We start from the raw sequence: 24,021 nt of genomic DNA, 5'->3' as shown, positions 1-24,021 counted from the left end.
ATAGAGTGATTTTAATGCTCTTCTAAAACATGCTAGATTGACAGCCCTGGAGACTGAAGTTGTCTCTCTGTTACAGAAATGTTACAACATAAGCAGAGCAAGTTCCCCCACAAGACCCTGCAGATATGTCCCTATCTGAACCCTTTAGTGGTGAGAGGATGCAATAGGCTCCATGCACATCCAATCCTGGGTTTCACTGATAAAAGTGCTGTAAAGGTACCAACTGTGTTGGTAGATTTAATGATGCAAAATGCCTGAATACTGGAAAATTGGCTAATTTAGCACTGGTGGATTAAAAACTGACAGAAGGAGTTTACTCTGCTTAGGGTCTCCCCCAGCATTGGTTCTGTGTATTTGAGCAGCATGGTGAGGTAGGATTTTTGTCCTTTGTGTGTCAGAGTTGGGAGGCAGAACCAAGGTATCTAGTTAACAACATAAGAATGGCCATACTGGGTCAGACCAAAGGTCCATCCAGCCCAGTATCCTGTCTACCGACAGTGGCCAATGCCAGGTGCCCCAGAGGGAGTTAACCTAACAGGTAATGACCAAATGATCTCTCTCCTGCCATCCATCTTCACCCTCTGACAAACAGAGGCTAGGGACACCATTCCTTACCCATCCTGGCCAGTAGCCATTAATGGACTTAACCTCCATGAATTTATCAAGTTCTTTTTAAAACCCTGTTATAGTCCTAGTTATCAGGTGAATGAAAGCAGCTGTCTCTTGTCCTGACTTCTGTCAGTGCCTGTGTAAATAGGCTTAGACAGGGAGACTCCAGAGTTAAAACACTGTGCTGCATCCAGAGCAGGGTCACAGTCACGGCCTCTTGCAGAAATGACCAAAAAATGTGAAGGACCTCATGAATGTGACATTCCACAGTTGAGAGCCTACCCTCTCCCCTTTCCTCTGAGAACTCCTCATTTCTCGACTTCTTGCTTAACCTTACCTGTGGGATCTTGTGTAATAAACTTGAAGGGCCACTGTGAAATCCCAGAAACAACTCAGAAACACACTGTTTGTTTTCTTGCCAGTAAATAGCTCCACATAGGCATGGCAGTTTTTCAAGGAGTAGGCAGAGGCAGTCTGGCTTTCTACTACTTGTTCTTCCAAACAATGCTGTAGGGGTTTTATACCAATTAAGTTCAAATAACATCAAATATAGTTGGGGTCTTTTTGGGTGATTACTTTTCCACAATCTCTTTTTGTGGGACCATTTTGTGTTTGTTTGTTTTTCCTTTCTCATTTATATCAAAAGACCCCCTCCAATCCAATTATAAACATTTTTTTATCTTGAAATTCCGTGAAGAGAATGACTAACTGCTAGAAATACTTTCTTATTTGCTTTTGCTCAGACATCCAAGAGGATCCTATATCATCTTGTCCTCTAACAGTAAAGCTCAAGCCTTTACCCCCATGCTATAGGAGAAAAATCTTTTATGATGTTCTTATAGACCAGTAGTGTTTAGAGTTTTGCAACACAGCCCTGGTCTACGCTACGAGTTTAGGTCAAATTTAGCAAAGTGTTAGGTCCATTTGACTGTGCACCCATCCACACGACCAAGCCTGTTTTGTTGACTTAAAGGGCTCTTAAAATAGATCCCCAGCGAGGGGTTTAGCACTAAAATCGACCTCGCTGGGTCGAATTGGGGGTCGTGTGGATGCAATTCAACAGTATTGGCCTCCGGGAGCTATCCCAGAGTGCTCCATTGTGATCGCTCTGGACAGCAGTCTCAACTTAGATGCACTGGCCAGGTAGACAGGAAAAACCCCAGGAACTTTTGAATTTCATTTCCTGTTTGGCCAGCGTGGCAAGCTGATCAGCACAGATGACCATGCAGAGCTCATCAGCACAGGTGACCATGCAGTCCCAGAATTGCAAAAGAGCTCCAGCATGGACCAAACGGGAGGTACTGGATCTGATCACTGTATGGGGAGACAAATCCGTGTAGGCAGAACTCCGTTCCAAAAGACGAAATGCCAATATATTTGAAAAAATCTCCAAGGGCATGATGGACAGAGGCTACAACAGGGACACCCAGCAGTGCCGTGTGAAAATTAAGGAGCTCAGGCAAACCTACCAAAAAACAAAGGAGGCAAATGGTTGCTCTGGGTCAGAGCCCCAGACATTCCGCTTCTATGATGAGCTGCATGCCATTCTGGGGGGGGGCCCTACCACTGCCCCACCGCTGTCTGTGGATACCTGCAATGGGGGGAGTCTCACGCCACAGGGATGAGGATGTTGTAGATGAGGAGGAGGAGGAGGTTGAGGATAGCGCACAGCAGGCAAGCGGAGAATCCCTTCTCCCTGGCAGCTGGGAACTGTTCATCACCCTGGAACCAACACTCTCCCAACCCCCCGAGGCAGGCTCCCAGACCATGAAGCCGGAGAAGGCACATCTGGTGAGTGTACCTTTGTAAATATAATATAGGCGTGTTAAATGCAAGCATGTTTAATGATTAATTTGCGCTGAATCCTTGGGATGCATTCGTGGCCAGTACAGCTACTGGAAAAGTCTGTTAACATGTCTGGGGATGGAGCAGAAGTCCTCCAGGAACATCTCCATGAAGCTCTCCTGGAGGTACTCTAAAAGCCTTTGCAGAAGGTTTCTGGGGAGTTCAGCCTTATTCCGTCCTCCATGGTAGGACACTTTACCACGCCAAGCCAGTAGCAAGTAGTCTGGAATCATAGCAGCACAAAGCATTGCAGCGAATGGGCCCGAGCTTTGGTGGCATTCAAGCAACATCCATTCTTTATCTCTCTGTGTTAGCCTCAGGAGAGTGATATCATTCATGGTCACCTGGTTGAAATACGGGAAATTTGTTTAAGGGGACATTCAGAAGTGCCCGTTCCTGCTGGGCTGTTTACCTTTGGCTGAAAAGAGATCATCCCCGCTGTTAGCCACGCGGTGGGGGGAGAGGCCCGTTCATGCTGAGCTGTTCGCATTTGGCTGACAGGGATCTTCCCTGATACTAGCCACGCAGGGGTGTGTGTGTGTGTGTGTGTGTGTGAAGCGATCATCCCAGAGAATTGGGTGGAGGGGGGTGGGTTGGGTTGTGCTGCACATTCACCCTAAAATTGCAGCCCCTCCTTTTAAATGGCCAATCCAACGGGCTTTGCTTGGTATAGGAAAGGAGGGCGCTGCTGTTTGAAACCATTCCCACATGTTACGAAGGTTGAAGAAGCTGAAACCCTTTGCCTTACCATGGCTGCCTGGAAGCCGAATTCTGTTGCCCAGCTGAGTGTGTGTGATGTCTCACACCAAACCGGTGGGCACTCAATATAAGAGGCAAAATGGGACCTTGTACCAAAAGCACATGTGCTATGTAATGTGAATTGCTTGATTCAGTGTGAAATAGTCTTCCCTTTGTTCTCTAAAATGTATCTTTTAAATACTACTCTTCCTTTTTTCCTCCCATAGCTGCAAATGTTTCTACGCTCCCCCTATCATCTCCGTCCCAGAGGCTAGCGCAGACTAGAAGGCAAAAAAAACCGCACTTGTGATGAAATGTTCTCAGAGCTGATGCAGTCCTCCCACACTGAAAGAGCTCAGCAGAACGCATGGAAGCAAACAATGGCAGAGTCCAGGAAAGCGTTAAATGAACGCAATGAGAGGAGAGAGGAGCACGATGAGAGGAGGCAGGACGCAATGCTGAGGCTAATGGGGGAGCAAACTGACATGCTCAGGCATCTGGTGGAGCTGCAGGAAAGGCAGCAGGAGCACAGACCGCTGCTGCAGCCCCTGTATAACCGCCTGCCCTCCTCCCCAAGTTCCATAGCCTCCTCACCCAGACACCCAAGAACGCGGGGGGGAGGCTATGGGCACCCAGCCACTCCACCCCAGAGGATTGCCCAAGCAACAGAAGGCTGGCATTCAAAAAGTTTTGAACTGCAGTGGGGCCTTGTCCTTCCCTCCTCCCCTCATCCACCAACCCACCCGGTGCTTCTCTCCTCACCCACCCCTCCCGGGCTACCTTGCAAGTTTTCCCCCTATTTGTGTGACGAATTAATAAAGAATGCATGATTTTGAAACAATAATTGCCTCTGAATTTATTGCCTCTGAAAGCGGTGATTGAAGGGGTGAGGTCGGTTGGCTTACAGGGAAGTAGAATCAACCAAGGGGGCGGGTTTTCATCAAGGAGAAACAAACAGAACTGTCACACCATAGCCTGGCCAGTCATGAAACTGGTTTTCAAAGGTTCTCTGGGTGCAGGGCACCCAGCTGTGGTCTTCTAATCGCTCTGGTGTCTGGCTGTGTGTAATCGGCCGCCAGGCAATTTGCCTCAACCTCCTACCTCACCATAAACATCTCCCTCTTACTCTCATAGATATTGTGGAGCACACAGCAAGCAGCAATAACAATGGGAGTATTGGTTTCGCTGAGGTCTAACCTAGTCAGTAAACTGTGCCAGCGAGCTTTTAAACGTTCAAATGCACATTCTACCACCATTCTTGCTCAGCCTATAGTTGAACTGCTCCTTACTACTGTCCAGGGTGCCTGTGTATGGCTTCATGAGCCAGGGCATTAAGGGGTAGGCTGCGTCCCCAAGGATAACTATTGGCATTTCAACATCCCCAACAGTAATTTTCTGGTCTGGGAAGTAAGTTCCTTCCTGCAGCTGTTCAAACAGACCAGAGTTCCTGAAGATGCGAGCGTCATGCACCTTTCCTGGCCATCCCATGTCAATGTCAGTGAAACGTCCCTTGTGATCCACCGGTGCTTGCAGCACCATTGAAAAGTACACCTTGCGGTTTACGTACTGGCTGCTAAGGTGGTCTGGTCCCAAGATAGGGATATGTGTTCCGTCTATTGCCCCACCACAGTTGGGGAACCCCATTGCAGCAAAGCCATCCACTATGACTTGCACATTTCCCAGAGTCACTAACCTTGATAGCAGCATCTCAGTGATTGCATTGGCTACTTGGATCACAGCAGCCCCCACAGTAGATTTATCCACTCCAAATTGATTCCCGACTGACCGGTAGCTGTCTGGCGTTGCAAGCTTCCAGAGGACTACCGCTACTTGCTTCTCAACTGTGAGGGCTGCTCTCATCTTGGTATTCTTGCGCTTCTGGGCAGGGGAAAGCAAGTCACAAAGTTCCATGAAAGTGCCCTTACGCATGGGAAAGTTTTTCAGCCCCTGGGAATCATCCCAGACCCGAAGCACTATGCGGTCCCACCAGTCTGCACTAGTTTCCCGGGCCCAGAATCAGCGTTCCATGGCAGGAACCTGCCCCATTACCACCATGATGTCCAAATTGCCAGGGCCCGTGCTTCGAGAGAAGTCTGTGTCCATGTTCTCATCACTATTGTGATTGCGCTGTCGTCGCCTCCTCGCCTGCTTTTGCAGGTTCTGCATGTACTGCAGGATAATGAGCAAGGTGTTTATAATGCTCACAACAGCAACGATGAGCTGAACGGGCTCCATGCTTGCCATGGTATGGTGTCTGCCGGAGAGCAGAGTTGCAGCAGAAGCGGTGGATGACGACGGATGCCACGAGAATAGATACTTCTACAGAACGACGAGAGGACCTGCGAGGTGGATTCATGGCACCAGGAGAGCAGAGCTGCAGTGGAAACAGTGGATGATGACAACATGGAGAAATTTGCTATTGAGACTGAGCTCATTTACAAGAGCAGGAGAGCAGAGTTGCAGCGGAAGCGGTGGATGATGACGGTTAGCAGTCCTACCACACCGTCTGCTGACAGCAGCACCCAGGACACAACAGCAGCGGTGACGGTGAGCTGAGCTGAGCGGGCTCCATGCTTGCCGTGGTATGGCGTCTGCACGGAAAAAAGGCGCGAAACGATTGTCTGCTGTTGCTTTCACGGAGGGAGGGGCGACTGACGACATGTACCCAAAACCACCCGTGACAATGTTTTTGCCCCATCAGGCATTGGGAGCTTAACCCAGAATTCCAATGGGTGGTGGAGACTGCGGGAACTGTGGGATAGCTATCTTCAGTGCACCACTCCATAAGTCAATGCTAGCCACGGTAGTGAGGATGCACTCCACTGACTTAATGTGCTTAGTGGGGACATACGCAATCGACTGTATAAAATAGATTTCTAAAAATTGACTTCTATAAAATCGACCTAATTTCATAGTGTAAACATACCCAAAGGGACCAGCTTGATCTTCGTGATCTCATGTGTCCTACTTGTTTCTAAAACTTCTCTTGAATCCCTTTGGCTAGAATGGAAAATAGCTATGTGAGATGTAATGAAGTCTGTGTCTGAATGCTTAAAAAGTTGTGTAGAGGCCTTTCTACTCCAACCTAAAAGACTTTTTACTTAGACTGAGTAGCTTGCAGACCAGTTGGCACACAAGCCATCAATTCATCCCCATCTGTCACTAATCCTTGGTGAACGCGTGGTGACTCTTTCAGTTGTTCATGCTGAAAAACTGACACAATTATTCCCTTATCAAAAAAAAGTTACATCTCTTTTAAACTGAATGTGAATTTTAAAAAAAATTGATTTCCCCCACTCCCTATCCCCTTTTCCCCACATATTTAACAAAAATGTCAAGGAATCATCTCATGCATGAAAGTCTTCTCAGAGCTGGGATATGTTCAGAGATATTTTCTGTGTGAAAAACTCCTCTCTGTGGCTGGATCTTAGAGTGACAAAATGCCATCTGTCCAAGTGTACTAATTCTTGAATTAGTGTACTGATGTGCCTTCCCTTAGGAAATGATGTTCCTCCTCCCTGTGGAACCTCTCCAGTAGAAAAGTCTTCTCCAATTGAAGGAGGTTTGCACCCTTGGAAAAATAATATCACTTTTGCAGATGAGTTAATGGATCCTAGTATTTAAATAGCCTCTTACTGCAGAACACAGTATGGGAGAACTTCAACTTTACCTGCCTGAATGTGCCAAACACCTGACCACGGTTCCTCATGACTGATATCTGAATACAAAGACAAGATGGATGAGGTAATATCTTAAGGATGGCTATACTGGGTCAGACTAATGGTCCATCTAGCCCAGTATCCTGTCTTCCAATGGTAGCCAGTGCCAGATATTTCAGAGGAAATTAATAGAACAGCGCAATTACCCATCACTCATTATCCAGGCTCAGCTTCTGGCAGTTAAAGGTATATGGATACCCAGATACCCTGACCATTTCAGCTAATAGCTATTGATTGATCTATTCTCCATGAACATCTCCCTGCAATGTGTTCAACAGGTTGACTGTGTGTTATGTGAAGTAGTACTTTCTTTTGTTTGTTTTAAATCTGCTGCCTATTAATTGTGACCCCCTTGTTCTTGTTCTTGAAGAGTTAAATAACACTTTCCTATTCGCTTTCTCCATACCAGTCATGACTTTATAGACCTCTCTCATATCCCGCTTTAGTTGTCTCTTTTCCAAGCTGAACAGACCCAGTCTTTGTCGTCTCTCCTGTTTCATACTCCTAATTTTGTTGCCCTTCTCTGTACCTTTTCCTTTTCTAATATGTCTTTCTTTTTCAGTTGGGGCAACCAGAACTTCATGCAGTATTCAAGGTGTGGGTGTACCATGGATATCTATCCTCTTCCTAATGGTTCCTAACTTTGTTAGCTTTTTTGACTGCTGCTGCGTTTTGAGCAGACATTCTCAGAGAACTATTCATAATGATTTCAAGATCTTTCTTGAGTGGTAACAGCTAATTTAGACCCGTCATTTTGTATGTATAGTTGCAATTATGTTTTCCAATATTCATTACTTTGCATTAGCAACATTTGAATTTCATCTGCCATTTTGTTGCCCAGTCACCCAGCTAATGAGATCCCTTGGTAACTCTTCGCAGTCAGCTTTGGACTTAACAATTTTGAATAATTTTGTATCATCTGCAAACTTTGCCACCTCACTGTTTACTCCCTTTTCCAGATCATTTGTGAATAGACTCAACAGCACTGGTCCGAGTACAAATCCTTGGAGAACCTCACTATTTACCACTTTCAGATGGAGCAAGAACATTAAAATGATATATGGTGGAGTCTGGGTGTGGTGTGGTGTACAGAGTATTAGTGATGACTAGATGCTATGCGTTGTAGGCAGCTTGATAGCTGCCTATCAGTGTTATTATGTGAACAGAGTGTGTACAAATTGAAAATATACATTGGCTGATTAGTCTAGAGGTGGAAAGAGAGGCTGATTTGTGCATATTGTAGCACCTAAATTACATCCCGTTTACAGCTAGAGCTGAGCTGGAAATGTTTTTCCAGTCCTGTGAGAGTTTTGGAGATTTCAACATTTTTACTGATGAAGAGTCAATCTTGAATTTTCACAAACCAATAAACTGAAAAAATTCCTGGTCAGATCAATGAAAATATTTAGTTTTGATGTCTACCTTCTATATTTTTGAACTTTTTAAATAATAATATGGAAATATGGTCACCCTGCAGCTCCCAGCCACTGTGGGCAGGGGGGGAACCCCACAGCTCCCAGCCATCACAGTGGCAGGGGAAACCATGGAGCCGCAGCAGCAGAAGTCATAGACAGGGTCACAGCTTCCGAGAATTTTTGTTCATTGCCTGTGGCCTGTCCATGACTTTTACTAGAAATAACCATGACAAAATCTTAGCCTTAATCATGAATACCAGCCCATGTGCCCACTGTGCCCTGTGAGTACCAGGCTCCTCTCCCCACAGCCCACTGGCTTTCATTTTTTATTGATTTTTCACCCATTTTGTAAATTTTGGAATAAAACACCAATAAATTCCTGGGAAATTAAAATAATAATTAATAATAAATAAACCCTTGAAAACAAAGGGCCTTAGCAATACTATAGCTATATAGGCAGTATAGGTAATACCTTCAGTTAGGGTCTTTTAATGCACAGTGTCAGCCAACCTAGTTTTTACTTGCTTATAACTTTGCCAAGCTTGAATTGTTTGGGATTAAATTTTCCACCCCGAGTCTTTGCCTCAGGCTGAGTGTATGGTTCTGTTTTTGTTTTAATTTCTTTGAAAGGTTCAGCCGCCTCCAAGAATGAGGTTAGGGAAAAATATGTCCTTTGCCCATGATAAAAATAAAATACAAAAATACTTAAAACCAGTTAGTCGGGAAGCTCTAGTGTCTACATGCTTTGGAGCAGGGTCTTGGAATTTGGCAGGAGGATGGCTTTTGTGTCAGGGATGTGCTTGTGGGTATTCCTGTGAAATTTCTCCCCCACATTAAGCTAAGTTATAAGCCTTTAAAAAAAAATCAGTTTGCATGGTCTAAATAGTCCAGTGAACCTTGTAAAGTGTGTGTGTGTGTGTGGGGGGGATATGTAATAAACATAAATGCTGTTTTGAATGTTTTTTCTGTTTTTTCTGCTGTTTTGAATGTCACTTTCCCTGTTCTGTCTGATCTTCTTAGTAGGAATTATTTTTCACAGAAGGATACTTTAGTAACTCTGCCCTCTGACCCCACACAAGATTTTTAAAAATAAACAATAAGCCACTCCAGGGTGTGCATGAGCAGGCTACCTGTGAGGGTATTCTACTTCTTGTGCCTCAGCGGGCACCCCAGGCTTGACACAATGCCCACTGAAGTCCATAGGAGTCCTTCCACTGGGGATCATGTCCCAACAGCTTAATAATGTAGATTTTATTGTGGCTTATTGCTCCGCTTTAAAAAAATGGAGTACAAAACTTTTGGTTGATAGCCCCTAGGGCATCTAAGCTTGCTTGTGACAGGGTATCTGGCACAGTTCAATAATAGCCTCATTTGGTAGCCTCTATCATTGTCCTGTAGTGTAAAGCGTCATTGGCTGTGAAGTGAACTTGCGAAGCATGGGATATTATCAAAGAAGTAACATATATTCAGACAACCACCATTCTGAAGCCTGGTTTAAAAGCCAGTGCAGACGGGCTTTAGGGGAGTTAACTATCCCTGAAACTATTTTTTAAACATGCTTTAAAAAAAAAAAAAAAAGAGTAGCATGGTTAACACAGTTTGCATCCATAGTTAACATGCTTATAAAATGTGTCACACATGATAAGGGCTTCTTCAGGGGGATACTTTAGCACTGCTTGGGATAGAACAGTTCTTAAAATTAAAAAAGCCCTGTCTATAATGAACAGGGATAACTGAAAAAAAGGCTATTGCCTACACAATTCTGGAGATGTGCTTGACGATCATTTCTATACAGAGCTATTTCTAGCAAGGTTAAAATTATAGTTTATAGAAGGCCCTATTTATTCTACAAAAATGATCAAATTCAAACATGGTTGACCATGCTCCTAAGTCTCCTGATGTAGGCTAAAACCCTTTCCCCTAACACCATTATGAAAACATATTTTTTTCATCCCACGCTGCCAAGAGGAAGGCTGGCTGGGTTCTATGATCAGGCAGAGGTACAAGCATGTTTCCCAGTTGTGTTGGTCACTTCTGTTGTGTAGGCATGATAAGGTAGGTTAAGAACAAGGTCTTAGCCTTTATTCTGAACTCCCTTGCTCTAGTGGATTTAAATGGGATCCTTGATATCATCAGAAAATATCTCTGTGGGTTTATATGGATTAAGGTTAATTTTGTGTCTGACATCGAGCACCCAAACCGCATGTCAGGAAGGCTCAGTTCATCCCTGACTATAGAAATGACTCACAGGAGGAGAAGCTGGGGGAGGAAATATTAGCAATGGTTCTCTCACAGAGATCCCTTCATGTCCTCCTGTTTGCAGCTGGAGGGTGTACTGCCTTCTCAGGGGATCTCTGTAGGACCAGAGGGGGAATGATGTGCATTGCACCCGCCTGCTGAGCCCTCATGCCATGCCTCTGCAAAGATCCAGGACCCTGTGGAGAGGCCTACACAGGATCCAGAGGGGAAGTGGGAGAGTACCATGGAGGTGGCAGTCTCCCTTGCATATGGGAGGACAGAGCTGTGCACAACTGGCACTTTCCATGTACAGTTCTAGGGGGCATAAATCCTGGGTGCTGATCAGGTAATGGCAATAGGTGACCTTATAAAACCTAGACTTTGCCACTGGCTGCAGAACTTTGAAGATAGTAATGATAAGAAAACTAACTTCTGAAAGACGAAATCTAGATGTTCTACATCTCTTCTTCATCAGTAAGATGTAAAAAGTTCACAAGTTAAAGCAATCTAATTGCAAGCTCACCCTGAGCTCTGAAAGTTAAGCTGTGCACTTCTTCCTTCTTTCATCATCAGCCACCACCAAGGTTATGGAATCAAATCTCAAAGTGCAGCTGTGCTCTCAAGCGAGACTATGTTAAAAAGGCATCTTTGTAATCAACAGTCCTATCTCCTGTGTATAGCCAGAGCTTACTTCAGTGACACAGTCTGTGCTGCTCATAGACTTTAAGGCCAGAAGGGACCATTGTGATCATCTAGCCTGGCCTCCTGCACATCTCAGGTCACAGAACCTCAGCCACCCACTCCTGCAACAGACACACAACCTCTGGCTGAGTTTTACTGAAGTCCTCAAATCATGATTTGAAGACTTCAGGTTACACAGACTCTACCATTTACTCTAGTTCAAACCAGCAAGTGACCCCGTGCCCCATGCTACAGAGGAAGGCGAAAAACCCTCAGGGTTTCTGCCAATCTGACCTGCGGGGGAATTCTTTCCTGATGCCAAATATGGCAGTCTTGCTCTTGGAAGACCCAGCCTAGCTAAGAAGAATGAGCTAGATTCTATTCCTTCTTGTGTATCAACATAATGGTCTATCTGTTACATCTGTCTAAAGTCACTGAAGACAATGGGGTTTGCATAGGTGTCGCTGAGGGCAGACTCTGAACTTACTGGAGCAGCACAGGTGTAACTGAACCCCTAACTTGGCCTTCAGGACCTCTGTTACCAGTGGTGATGCCAGAGAATGAAAACTGACAAGCTTACAGCATTATTGACTCTAGGGTGCTGTCAGTAACAAACACTTCATGCTTTGTGTATATAAAAAGATCTTCTATACTTTCCACAGTACGCATCCGATGAAGTGAGCTGTAGCTCACGAAAGCTTATGCTCAAATAAATTGGTTAGTCTCTAAGGTGCCACAAGTACTCCTTTTCTTTTGCTTTAACCAGTAAACTATGTAGATAATACAAAGAAAACACTGAGATACAGTAACAAAGATGGTGCAAACTGGGTGGGGGAGGGAATATGGTGCAAAGAGAGTGGAGGATGGAGTAAGGTGGTTCTGTGTCACCTTTGCTCTTTCCCTGATCTGGTCTGAGCGGTGGCTGCTTTGGCTCCTGACACTACTTTGGGCAGCTTGTGTCCAGCTGCCTATAGCCACTCATGGGAATAGCTGGAGTGCAGTAGTGCTCTGAGAATGCCCTGACTTCTGTGGACAGTGGTGTAGAACTAGTTGGGGAGGGATCCTATGTCTGGGGAATTCCCAATTAATAGCCGGCCCCTTCATTCCAGTGGAGCTGGCACAAAGGGGCCATAGTTGTAGTGATGAATTAGATCATTACTGTAAAATACTGTGATACTTTCAGTGAGAGATAATGTCTTCACTGGGGAGCAGTAGCATCTCTCCCCTTTGAAAAGATCTGGGTTTTGAGCCAGAGATTAAAGCAGCAGACCAAAGGCTGCTGTGCTGTGGGCTTCTTCGGTCAAATGGCTTGGCCATTCTCTAATGGTACAAGTCAGCTGGTTCTATCATTTAAACCTCCTCATGCAAATTGTATTGATCTTCTAACATGAATCACACCTTTCTTGCAGCAGCTCTCTAGCCCATCAGCACACATCTTGGTTATTCTTGGGGAAACAAATCCTACTGTCTATTGGCTCCTTGGCACTAACCACTCTTGGGCTTCTTTTCTTGTGAGATGGCCCTTGCTCAGAACAAACCATTTTCTATTCCCACAAGCTCATATCCCTGTCAGTTTTTGGAGATTGTATGACGTGTCTGTCAGAAGATGACTCACACTGGCTGTCTGAGTCGCACAGCACAAATACCTGAGCAGATTATAAATTAGCCACCTCCTCCTTTCGAGGCTCACTTTAAAGGAGAGAAGGACATTGTTTATTCTGGGCAAATCCCACAGCAGCTTTGTAAACCCTTTTAAAAGTCAGTTACACCATCCAGCATCCCTTTTAACAGCCATTCCATGATCTTACCTATCCTAGAGTACAAGTAAACTTGCTGTGCAAACATAACTGTTGTGGCTGATTTGGCAGAAGTTACACCCTCTCAGTGAAAAGAGCAACACTGATCAGGGTCTGATTTTTATTTATTCAGTTTGTCTGAAACTTTGGAGAGCCATGCATGCCATTTCTTCCTCTTGGAAAGGAAACTTCTTCAGATTATGTGTCCTTACCTTTATCCGGAACAAAGCTAAACTGAGCAGGAACATCTGCATCTTGGACAGACCCCAAGAGGGACAGACAGACGATTTCTCCATCAGGGCCCATTATGAGGCTGCCTAGTGAAGTACCATTATAACACTCTTGAAAACATAAAGATGAACATTGTTACTAATACACACCACCCAGAAGGATTCCTGGAGACCTACTGCATTGATGTTCATTTCATGAAAATATCCTTCTCAGTAGCTCTGTGCATGCATCTACACTATCATGTCATAATTAAGAACCGTGACTCTAAGAAAGCTTTGTCCATTACAGGAGATGGGTTGGAACACAAAATTCAGTAGCAGATTTTGAAACCCGCCCCCAAAGCTCATGAGTGTTTTATTTGAGGTTTTGGTTCTGTCCAGTATGACCTTCAGATCAGATCAGGTTTTGAGTTCTGAACCACATTCCTCCAAAGCTTGGGGGCCTGGAGATCCAGCACTTTCGTTACAGTTTTCATATGTCTGAACATGACTCTTCTGAGCCTATGATGACATGAAAAGCACGCTTTATTTGGCATTTTCCTTTCCATCTCCCCCTCATGCCACTCCCCACCCACCATCTGCAAATGAAGTTCCAGTTTGGTAACTACCCATTATCTTTTTTTCTTTCTGATACAGTGGCAACTTCAGATGCTGACACTAACTGATAACTGCTTTGGGCTGGCTGATGTTATCTGGCATAGAAGTGGAGCCGTGGATTTGAAAGAGCACATGTTTAATAAGCATGGGACAAAATAACTCCCTGGTGTAAATGGGCACAATTCCATTGACTTTAACTGAATTACACTTTCTTACTGTAGGCTTTTGGAGTTTAGTTCCATCACTGGCTTCTCCCTCTGAATTACTCACTTCGTATTTAACCGGCATGCCTGTGTGCATGCCAGTGGTGTATGCTGGCTTTGTCGTGTCTGTTTGCAGCATAGGGTAGCTATCTCCTTCCTGCTGGAAGTATTGCCCCTTCCCTTTCTCATGTCCTAAAAATCCGTGTAATGAGCATGTTTTTTCAGTAGCATCTTATATCAGGAACAAACTTTTCTCGAAACATGCACACTGAATAGTAAACAATTCCTGGAATTCCCAGTGCTGCTATCAAAACCAGCATGTTAGTTTCTCTAGAAGTTCTGGAAGAAAAAAGTATTGTGTCCCTCCAGCATGTTCAGTACAAACAGATAAACATAATTACAGAATCCATGCACAGTACAAACATGTTACCTCTCAGCTCTTCCGGTAGGGTGCCACGCGTGATTCTGATAGGGAGAGTCTTAGAAGTGCTGCTGCTGAAAGTTGTGAAGTTTGTCTTGCTACTCTGGTTCCCTGGACCCTTCTTTCCGTATATAGGGGGCAGCAGATCTAATCCTGGGACTGCATTCTGGGTGAATAAATCACCATCTTGGAAAAAGCATATAAGGAACAATACTAAAGATCTGCATAAAACAATAAATGTATGGGGGGCGGGAGAGGAAATAAAGACCTAGGCAGAGGGAGTGAATGCACAAAAGGGCCACAATTAATCAGTGACTTAGCGGTGTGTTGTTTGTCTATCCTGCTAAGCTACCCCTATCTAATTAATCTTTATCCTCGCTGCCAATGTTATAAAGTGCTGCTTGGTCTACGAAGTGCTGCGTAAAACTGATGAGAAATTGGATCAACCTAAAGAAAACATGAAATGTTCCATCAACATATTGTTGTTATTGAACTGTGAGCTGTGGAACAGAATTAGAGGGATGGATCTGATACCAGAATTACAGTAGTTGCCTTTGGAAAAAAAAAGACTCATTTTCCTATAGTAACTCTATAATGATATCCGAGATACAAAAGTTTCTCCCTCTACTTGGAATAGAAAATAACTGCTGTATCTTAGATTCCACTGGGTAATTGTGGGTAATGCGTAAATATTGAATTTTTATTGGAGATCACTATAGTTTATAGAAAATAACCGATGAAGTGAGCTGTAGCTCACGAAAGCTCATGCTCAAATAAATTGGTTAGTCTCTAAGGTGCCACAAGTCCTCCTTTTCTTTTTGATGACTTTAATACCCTTAAGATATTAAGTGCACAGCAGTGGTTTCTGTTCTGTACAATTATTTGCAGCCAGTGCTTGGGTTCCAAGCACTGGAAGGAAAATCTAGCTGCTGCAGGAAGGTGGTGGTGGTAGTTCCTGGGGAGCATTCTTTCCTTTGAGTCAGTAATGAGCCAGGCTCTGTCTTGATGCTAGAGTGGTGCTGTGCTGCTGGAGGTGCCATCTTTCAAATGACGTGTAAGGTGTAGGTTATGACGAAGTGTAGTTATTAAAGATCCCACTTTCATTATTTTGGTATTCAGGCTAAGTCCCAGTTTAATCAATGCATTCCGTCTACCTAAAATTCCCCTGTAGTTTCGACTGGCATAGACGTTCTTTAATTTCTCTACTGGACTATTGTGTAGTGGACTGTCTGATATCTTCCATAAACAAAAGCAGCTGCATTTCAATAACAAATGAAGTAAAACCTAATATGTCTTGTAACTGGTTTATAAAATTTGTTAAACCTTTTGGGATCATTGGATGACAAATGTTATAAAATGTTAGTTGTTATGAATTAACAAAATTCCATTATGACAGGCCCCTAAGAGTGTTATCTTAATGCAAAGCTTAGATGCAGCATGTACTTCTGACACAACTGAATGTGAAATAAATTCCTTTGGACCATCGGATTGGCTAATGTTGCCAATCACCATATGTGATTGGGTAATATCGCCACAAAGATGAGCTGTAGTAGGTGAATAGCAGAAGCTGAATTAGTTTTATAATAGAGACGGTGTTAGTCTAGCTACAACTGAGACAAAAGCTGAATCTCTGATTTGTATTGACTGACCTCTTTTATAGTGGCCCTCCTTTCCAGCATTCACCCCTCTTATTCCTGCCTTCCTCCCCTCCAGCGTGAACTTTCGATTGGTTATTGGAGGTAGGAAGAAGCTACCTTGATGTATCTCTGGGTTTTCGCCAATGACCATTTGGTGCTGCTCCGTTGTACCCTCTGGCCCAGAAATGAGATCATTTGGTGAAGGAGCCAACAACTTCTCACAGTCATCAGCAACCTCTGATCTGGATTTGTCACACGGAGCTGCTGGAATGAAAGAGGAACATGAAATGGAGATACTAGCCACCGCTCATGTGACAAATGGGAATGAGGATATGGAGGTAGATATTACCATATCTGAGGTAGAAGCGAAACTCGAACAGCTTAATGGGACTAAATCGGGGGGCCCAGATAATCTTCATCCAAGAATATTAAAGGAATTAGCACATGAAATTGCAAGCCCATTAGCAAGAATTTTTAATGAATCTGTAAACTCAGGGGTTGTACTATATGACTGGAGAATTGCTAACATAGTTCCTATTTTTAAGAAAGGGGAAAAAGGTGATCTGGGTAACTACAGGCCTGTTAGTTTGACATCTGTAGTATGCAAGGTCTTGGAAAAATGTTTGAAGGAGAAAGTAGTTAAGGACATTGAAGTCAATGGTAAATGGGACAAAATACAATATGTTTTACAAAAGGTAGATCATGCCAAACCAACCTGATCTCCTTCTTTGAGAAAGTAACAGATTTTTTAGACAAAGGAAACACAGTGGATCTAATTTACCTAGATTTCAGTAAGGCATTTGATACGGTGCCACACGGGGAATTATTAGTTAAATTGGAAAAGATGGGGATCAATATGAAAATTGAAAGGTGGATAAGGAACTGGTTAAAGGGGAGACTACAGCAGGTCCTACTGAAAGGTGAACTGTCAGGCTGGAGGGAGGGTACCAGAGGAGTTCCTCAGGGATCAGTTTTGGGACCAATCTTATTGAATCTTTTTATTACTGACCTCGGCACAAAAAGTGGGAGTGTGCTAATAAAGTTTGCAGATGATACAAAGCTGGGGGTATTGCCAATTTAGAGAAGGACCGGGATATCATACAGGAGCATCTGGATGACCTTGTAAACTGGAGTAATAGTAATAGGATGAAATTGAATAGTGAGAAGTGTAGGGTCATGCATTTAGGGATTAATAACAAGAATTTTAGTTATAAGCTTGGGACGCATCTATTAGACGTAATGGAGGAGGAGAAGGACCTTGGAGTATTGGTTGACCAAAGGATGACTATGAGCCGCCAATGTGATATGGCCGTGAAAAAAGCTAATGCAGTCTTGGGATGCATCAGGCAAGGTATTTCCAGTAGAGATAAGGAAGTGTTAGTACTGTTATACAAGGCATTGGTGAGACCTCATCTGGAATACTGTGTGCAGTTCTGGTCTCCCATGTTCAAGAAGGATGAATTCAAACTGGAACAGGTACAGAGAAGGGCTACTAGGATGATCCGAGGAATGGAAAACCTGTCTTATGAAAGGGGACTCAAGGAGCTTGGCTTGTTTAGCCTAACCAAAAGAAGGCTGAGGGGAGATATGATTGCTCTCTATAAATATATCAGAGGGATAAATACCAGAGAGGGAGAGGAATTATTTAAGCTCAGTACCAATGTGGACACAAGAACAAATGGCCATCAGGAAGTTTAGACTTGAAATTAGATGAAGGTTTCTAACCATCAGAGGAATGAAGTTTTGGAACAGCCTTCCAAGGGAAGCAGTGGGGGCAAAAGACCTATCTGGCTTCAAGAATAAACTCGATAAATTTATGGAGGAGATGGTATGATGGGATAACATGATTTTGGCAATTAATTGATCTTTAACTATTCATGGTAAATTGGCCCAATGGCCTGTGATGGGATGTTAGATTGGGTGGGATCTGAGTTACTACAGAGAATTCTTTCCTGGGTATCTTGTTGGTGAATCTTGCCCACATGCTCAGGGTTCAGCTGATCGCCATATTTGGGGTCGGGAAGGAATTTTCCTCCAGGGCAGATTGGAAGAGGCCCTGGGGGTTTTTCACCTTCCTCTGTAGCATGGGGCATGGGTCACTTGCTGGAGGATTCTCTGCACCTTGAAGTCTTTAAACCATGATTTGAGGACTTTAATAGCTCAGACATAGGTGAGAGGTTTATTGCAGGAGTGGGTGGGTGAGATTCTGTGGCCTGCATTGTGCAAGAGGTCAGACTAGATGATCATAATGGTCCCTTCTGACCTTAATATATATGAGTCTATGAGATTCATTCCTTTCACCAGTTTATTGGGAAAAAAACGTTTCTGAACCTCTGTGTTTTCCTGTGTTTGTCTTGTATTGTGAAATCAGACTTGGTGAAGTCAGGACACACAGCAGCCACAAGCAGCATCTTTAAACTCTCTTATTCATGTCAAGAAATTGATGAACTGACTAACATAACTTGCTGTCTCAGCCAGAAAGACTGGTGCAATGCTGGAATGGGAGAAATGCAACTGCAGTGGTGGGTGAACCAGATTAGTGTTCCTAACAGGAGCACATTAGATCGCTGAGCTTAACAGCTTCTTTGGTCAACACCTGGCCTTGAAGAAACGTGGAATCCACCTCCATGATGAGAATATTCTCATAGAATTCAATATCGGGGTTCTACACACGGGTTCTCTTAACTTTTCTGAACAACTTCTGTTTAGTGCACAGTACTGAGTATCGCACTGAAGCCAGAATCTAGACTTGTGGGACTGATGTTACATTCTGTTCTACCCTCAGATACTGGTATAATTATGCAACTACCAGTGACTTCGTTGGGAGTTACGTGCATGTATGTGAGGGCAGAACTTGGCCCTAAATGGTTACTGGCATGCTGCTTTTTTGAATAAAATAGTGTCCCTCCAATCATTCCTGCAGCTGGTCTGGGATACAGTTTAGTTTTACCCATGTGGTCTTTCGTGAAGATCTATTGACTGCAGTAGTACTTTTTTTGTGTAGTACTGCAACAATTGTTTTACCATGATTATTGGTTTTCCCATTTTATTTAACATTTGCAAATATGTAGAAGAGCAGGAGCATCTGGGCCATTTTCCCGCCTAGTTCATGTTGAGCTGGAGCTGTAGCAAAGCTCCTTCTGTGTGGAGGGAATAAAATCAGTAGCCAGACAGAAAGGAATTGCTGCTTCTGAGAGTGCTGAGTCAGCTTGAGCAAATATGTGCTCCTCGGGTGACAGCTGGATGATGCTGAAAAGGGCAGGGGAAGAGGAGCTGTGGGGAGATACCAAAATCCTATGGCTTGTGTTATGCAGGAGGTCAGCCTAGATGGTCATAGTATCTCTTCTGGCCCTAAAATCTATGGAAGTAGTGTTATGAAAAACGGGAGAGAAACAGGTGGGTAGAGGATGAAGGGAGGGGAAATGTGGGGGAAAAGAAGAGAACACTAATGTAGAGGGAGAAGGGAACAGTGGGGAAAGGGGAGGGAAAGAAGAGAATGAGGTAGAATGGGAAAAGGTATCCAGAGAAGGAGAAAATTGGGAAAGAGGCATAACTGCTGTTATAAGTGGCAGCATAGTCCTATGTGAAAGTATTCAGATTGCCTGCTTACAGAAAGCAGGGGCCTCTGATGGAATATCAGCACCTCCCACCCCCCAACACATCCATATCATCACCCAGTTTCTAGTTTCTGGTCATGTTGAAATATAACCGTCCATGTAGCACATCAGTGTGGGTTGATAATACTCTACAGAAAGTGGTGTTGCCCTTGTCCCTTTGTTCTGGATTTGCAAAATCTGTTGATTCTGCCCAGTCTGACATCAGTGGTTCAAGAGTCACCTTGGTGAGAGAAGATCACTGCTCAAAGCTACTTCCTTACATGACAAATGGAAAAGCTGCTGAACTTCCTTTCCATTTATAATGCACATAGAAACATAGAAACAGCTATCGCGCATTAGCAACTTCAGACAAACCTTTTTCATACATTTCTATAATTTTTTGATTTTTAAAAAAAATACTTGTCATTGGAAGCCGGGTTTTCAAAAGGTTCTGACAATGTCGTCCTGTTTGCAGTGTTGCTGCAGCTGTGTTGGTCCCAGGATATTAGAGAGACAAGGTGGATGAGGTAATATCTTTTATAAGACCAACTTCCATTGGTGAGAGAGACAAGCTTTTGAGCTTACACAGAGCTCTTCTTCAGCCCTGGGAAACTAACTCAAAGTGTCACAGCTAAATACAAGGTGAAATGTAATCCTGACCATTTAACATTTAGATTAATTCTTTAAGGGACCAGTCCTCAAATCTTATTCCTGCAAGCAGTCCCACTGAAGTCAGAGGGGCTATTTAGTATGTGAGTAACAGTTCCAGGCGTTCCCTTAAAGAGGACATTGCCAGTTGAAGACTGTTATGGAACATGAAGTCAGACTTAGGATCTTACATGCCCCTTGTTTTATTTCCTGGAAGGGAGAAATCAAAGGATCCATGTGTCCTCTTTCCTCACTTTACCCATTCCTCTGTCTGCACGGTGGTGACTCTTTCCAGTGGAAAACGGTGGACTCAGTTATTTCTGGGACCCAGCAGCTCTGCTCTTTGCATCTTGCAAGGGAGCTTCAGTATTTATCTGAGGCAATTTCTTTCTCTACTCCCTAAGATTAGAGCGTTCTCTGTCTTTAGCATTCCCGGCCCTTGTTGCTTGGACAGTGCAGGTTCCAAATTTGATTTCCTCCACAGGCAGTATGTCATGCTGCAGACAAACCCTGAAAGGGCCATATGTGATCTGTGAAGTTCTGCAATGCATCCTGTGGCCACCTTCATCTTTAATAAGGAGATGTAGCCTTCAGAGACTACAGGTCCCAGCATGCAGTGCTCTGTCTTGATCTGATAAGCAGGCCACTCAAATCTAGATGGTGCATTGCATGTTAGGACCTGCAGTCTACATGAGGCACACCTCTGTGTTCAAGATAAAGGAGGCTGCAGTCTGCTCCATCTAGGGCAAATCAGGTGCAGCATTTGGGCCCCCGGCCAATTCCTCCCTGTGCCTCAATTTAATGAACTGTCTATGTTTCATATCCAATATTCCTTGTCCTCAACTGATATTGAAATACCAGTCAATCTCCGGCCCACTTTTTTCATGCCAAAAATGTTTGGCTTATTCAAATAAGCTTTGGAAAAACAATTTGAGTTTGGGGGTGTTTTATCTGATCTGAATCTCCTGACATTTGCCCAATATTAGCAGAAACTTTGCTGCTTTTACACTGTATTGAGGCGCAGAGCTCTGACTCATCTTTGGGATATAAACCATGTGGAATCCAAAATAAACCTGCTCTGAATATCTTCAAGAACACAAGAGCTAACACTGAAATGACCCAGTCCAAGATGGGAGAGTTCCCTTTTTCTGCAGTCCCAGTCTAATCATTGTGTAGCTTACAAATACCTTGAATTTAGACAGATCAGAGAATCTTTCATCTAGAGCTGATGGTACCTGTTTGATTCTTTGCTTCGGTCTTGGGCTGGGTTTGCAACTGAATAAGCAAAGGCAGGATCAGAAGCTCCTTTGGGGGATCACTGGATCTAAATTGTTTCCTATGGGGGACTTGGGCTCTGGGTAATTCTTCTGAGATTGAAGGGAACTTCAAAGTCTCTGGCGCCTGCTGTAAAATATAAATCCTAAATGTCAGAAACTCCAAATACTGCCATTACTTTTGACTTATATTTTTATTCCTCACTCTATAGGCTTGCTAAAGCACAACCTACTAGCTCAACAAAGCCAGGCTGGTTTCACTCTTCCATTCTCTTGCATTCCCTAACTCCGCTGGGCATCTTCTGCAGAACAGGGGCTGATTGACCCTCCCCAATTCTGTCCCAGTCCTGGCCACCGGCATCAAAGCCTTGGACTTCTCCAGAACCCAGTGGAAGAAGAAGCTGGATTAGGCCCAGGGTGTTTAATCTGATGGTTCCGAATTGTTTAAAGTCTTGTTCTAAAACATACATACACGTACACAATGAAGTTAACAGGAATCTTTCTCTTGACTCCAATGGGAGTTGGATCAGATTTTAACTTAGGGCTGGCCTACATTGAAAAGTTACACTGGCATAGCTATGTAAAAAATCCACACCCCTCAGATATGTAGTTAAACCGATCTAACCCCCAGTGCAAATAGAGCTAGGTCAACAGAATAATTCTTCCATCGGTCTAGCTATCATCTCTCAGGGAGGCGGATTACTTACAGCAATGCACTAAAACACTACAGTGGCGCAGCTGCAGCTGTGTCATGTTTTAAGTGTAGACATAGCCTCATTTTTATGAGTATATGATGACAGGCATGGTTAAGGAGAGAAAGATTTGCCTCCACGTTTTGGTTTTTTAAATGTCAAGCAATCTAATTTTTAAAAAAGCAACCGTGGCATCTGAAGAACTAGCATGCATGGATACCCAAGACCCTCCCTGCAGAGGGGCACATGCATGTGTGCATGCGCACACACACAAGAGCATTCAGTCTCTCCAGGCACAGTCCGATTTATTGAGGCTTCGTGGTGGGTACCAGCATTTGGCCTTCAGACTCCCAGCTCCTTACCTCTTTACCGGTTGGACACTCTCTTGCTCCATTTTGAATCTCTATTTTGAATTTATACACTATAAATATAGTTGTATCAGGAGGCCTGGTTGCCATGTTGTTGTCCCTGATGCAGTTACAGCGTGATTAAGATGTGTATTGTGGATGGTACCTGATCATGTGGTAACAAGAACTATAACCCTAGACATATAATCTGTTACAATGTTGTAACCACATCAAGGAACAACCATGCTTGTCTTTGTAGTGCTGATGTGGCCGTAAGTATTTTTCCCCTCACTTCCTCAGTGTCTTTTGTTTCACCTGCTACTTTCACACTTCAAGTGCCCTTATCCCTGTGGTATAGAGTAGCCTCAGGATGAGCTCAAGAACATTCATGTATTCAGCGTCTCCAGCATTCTGTTGCATCCCCCAGTTCAAAGGGGGCAGTAGCACTTTGTTTCCCTTTATAGCTTCACTTTCACTATTTTGTATATACTGAAATGGATAAAACTCCATTTTCACAATTACAGAAAGGGACAGGCACTTAAATAGATAAATATTTTAAAATAAATGTGTTTTGGAGGGGATAGAAACCCCATAAGCCAACCTCTAACTATTGGTGTTCAAGAAGGAACTTTCCACAGGGGCAGGCTGCCCAATAACTATCCACTACTGGTTTTCTTGCACCTTCCTCTAAAGCATCTGATCTTGGCACTGTAGGACACAGGATACTGGATTAGATGGGCTACTGGTCTGATCCAGTATGGCAATTCGTATGTGCGCAAGATTACCTATATTCATGTTATGAACCCTGAGAGGAGACCACTTCATACGTTATCACAACAATTGCAGTATTTGTTTTTAAAAATCTGACCTTTCTGTGTTCCACCCTGACCACACCTTGCTCTGAGTCCATGGCAGACTGAATAGGAGGGAAAAAACCTGTTTCAATAAGGTGCCCTTCTTTTCCATCCTGGTTATTCAGATGTCCTTGTTTAACTGAAGGGGGAAAATGGAGATGAGATGAAAAGGGGATGAAATTTAAATATGTATTAGTGGCATCAGATATCGGTCAGTATTTACTCTATCATTGAACCATTCAAGGATGGGAGGAAGAATAAATTTACCAGTCCGTGCACCCATGGTAATAAGGAGAAGGAAAGTTTCTTCATACAACTCTTTGCCCTCTTCCCAATGAGCACTGCAACACACGACCATAGTCATTAATTAAAATGCAACCTTAGATTCTTGCTGTGCTCATAATCCAGAAGTGACTGTTATAACAGTACCCATAAAATTTACTGGACTTCCCTCATTCTTCAGAAGTCCAGTAAATTCATT

The 24,021-nt window shown here is 43.7% G+C and overlaps 1 protein-coding gene across 11 annotated transcripts in view; it reads right to left on the bottom strand.

The window, feature by feature from the left end:
• The window catches only part of KIAA2012 (KIAA2012 ortholog), a 103,123-nt gene that overhangs the window by 44,361 nt on the left and 34,741 nt on the right, over positions 1–24,021 (bottom strand). For 6 of the 11 annotated variants that reach the window (XM_074967937.1, XM_074967938.1, XM_074967932.1 and 3 more), the window contains exons 7-11: positions 23,555–23,679; positions 21,609–21,777; positions 16,142–16,393; positions 14,502–14,678; positions 13,254–13,382 (exon numbers count right to left, since the gene is read on the bottom strand). In XM_074967937.1, coding sequence (XP_074824038.1) covers positions 13,254–13,382; positions 14,502–14,678; positions 16,142–16,393; positions 21,609–21,777; positions 23,555–23,679 — 852 coding nt within the window. The remainder of the gene's footprint in view (positions 1–13,253; positions 13,383–14,501; positions 14,679–16,141; positions 16,394–21,608; positions 21,778–23,554; positions 23,680–24,021) is intronic. The other 5 variants (XM_074967936.1, XM_074967933.1, XM_074967939.1 and 2 more) reach the window with 5 other exon arrangements.

The sequence above is a fragment of the Natator depressus genome, chromosome 11 (assembly GCF_965152275.1).
Source record: "Natator depressus isolate rNatDep1 chromosome 11, rNatDep2.hap1, whole genome shotgun sequence".
NCBI classification, from domain to species: domain Eukaryota; kingdom Metazoa; phylum Chordata; order Testudines; family Cheloniidae; genus Natator; species Natator depressus.
This window is presented reverse-complemented; position numbering and strand designations above follow the sequence as displayed.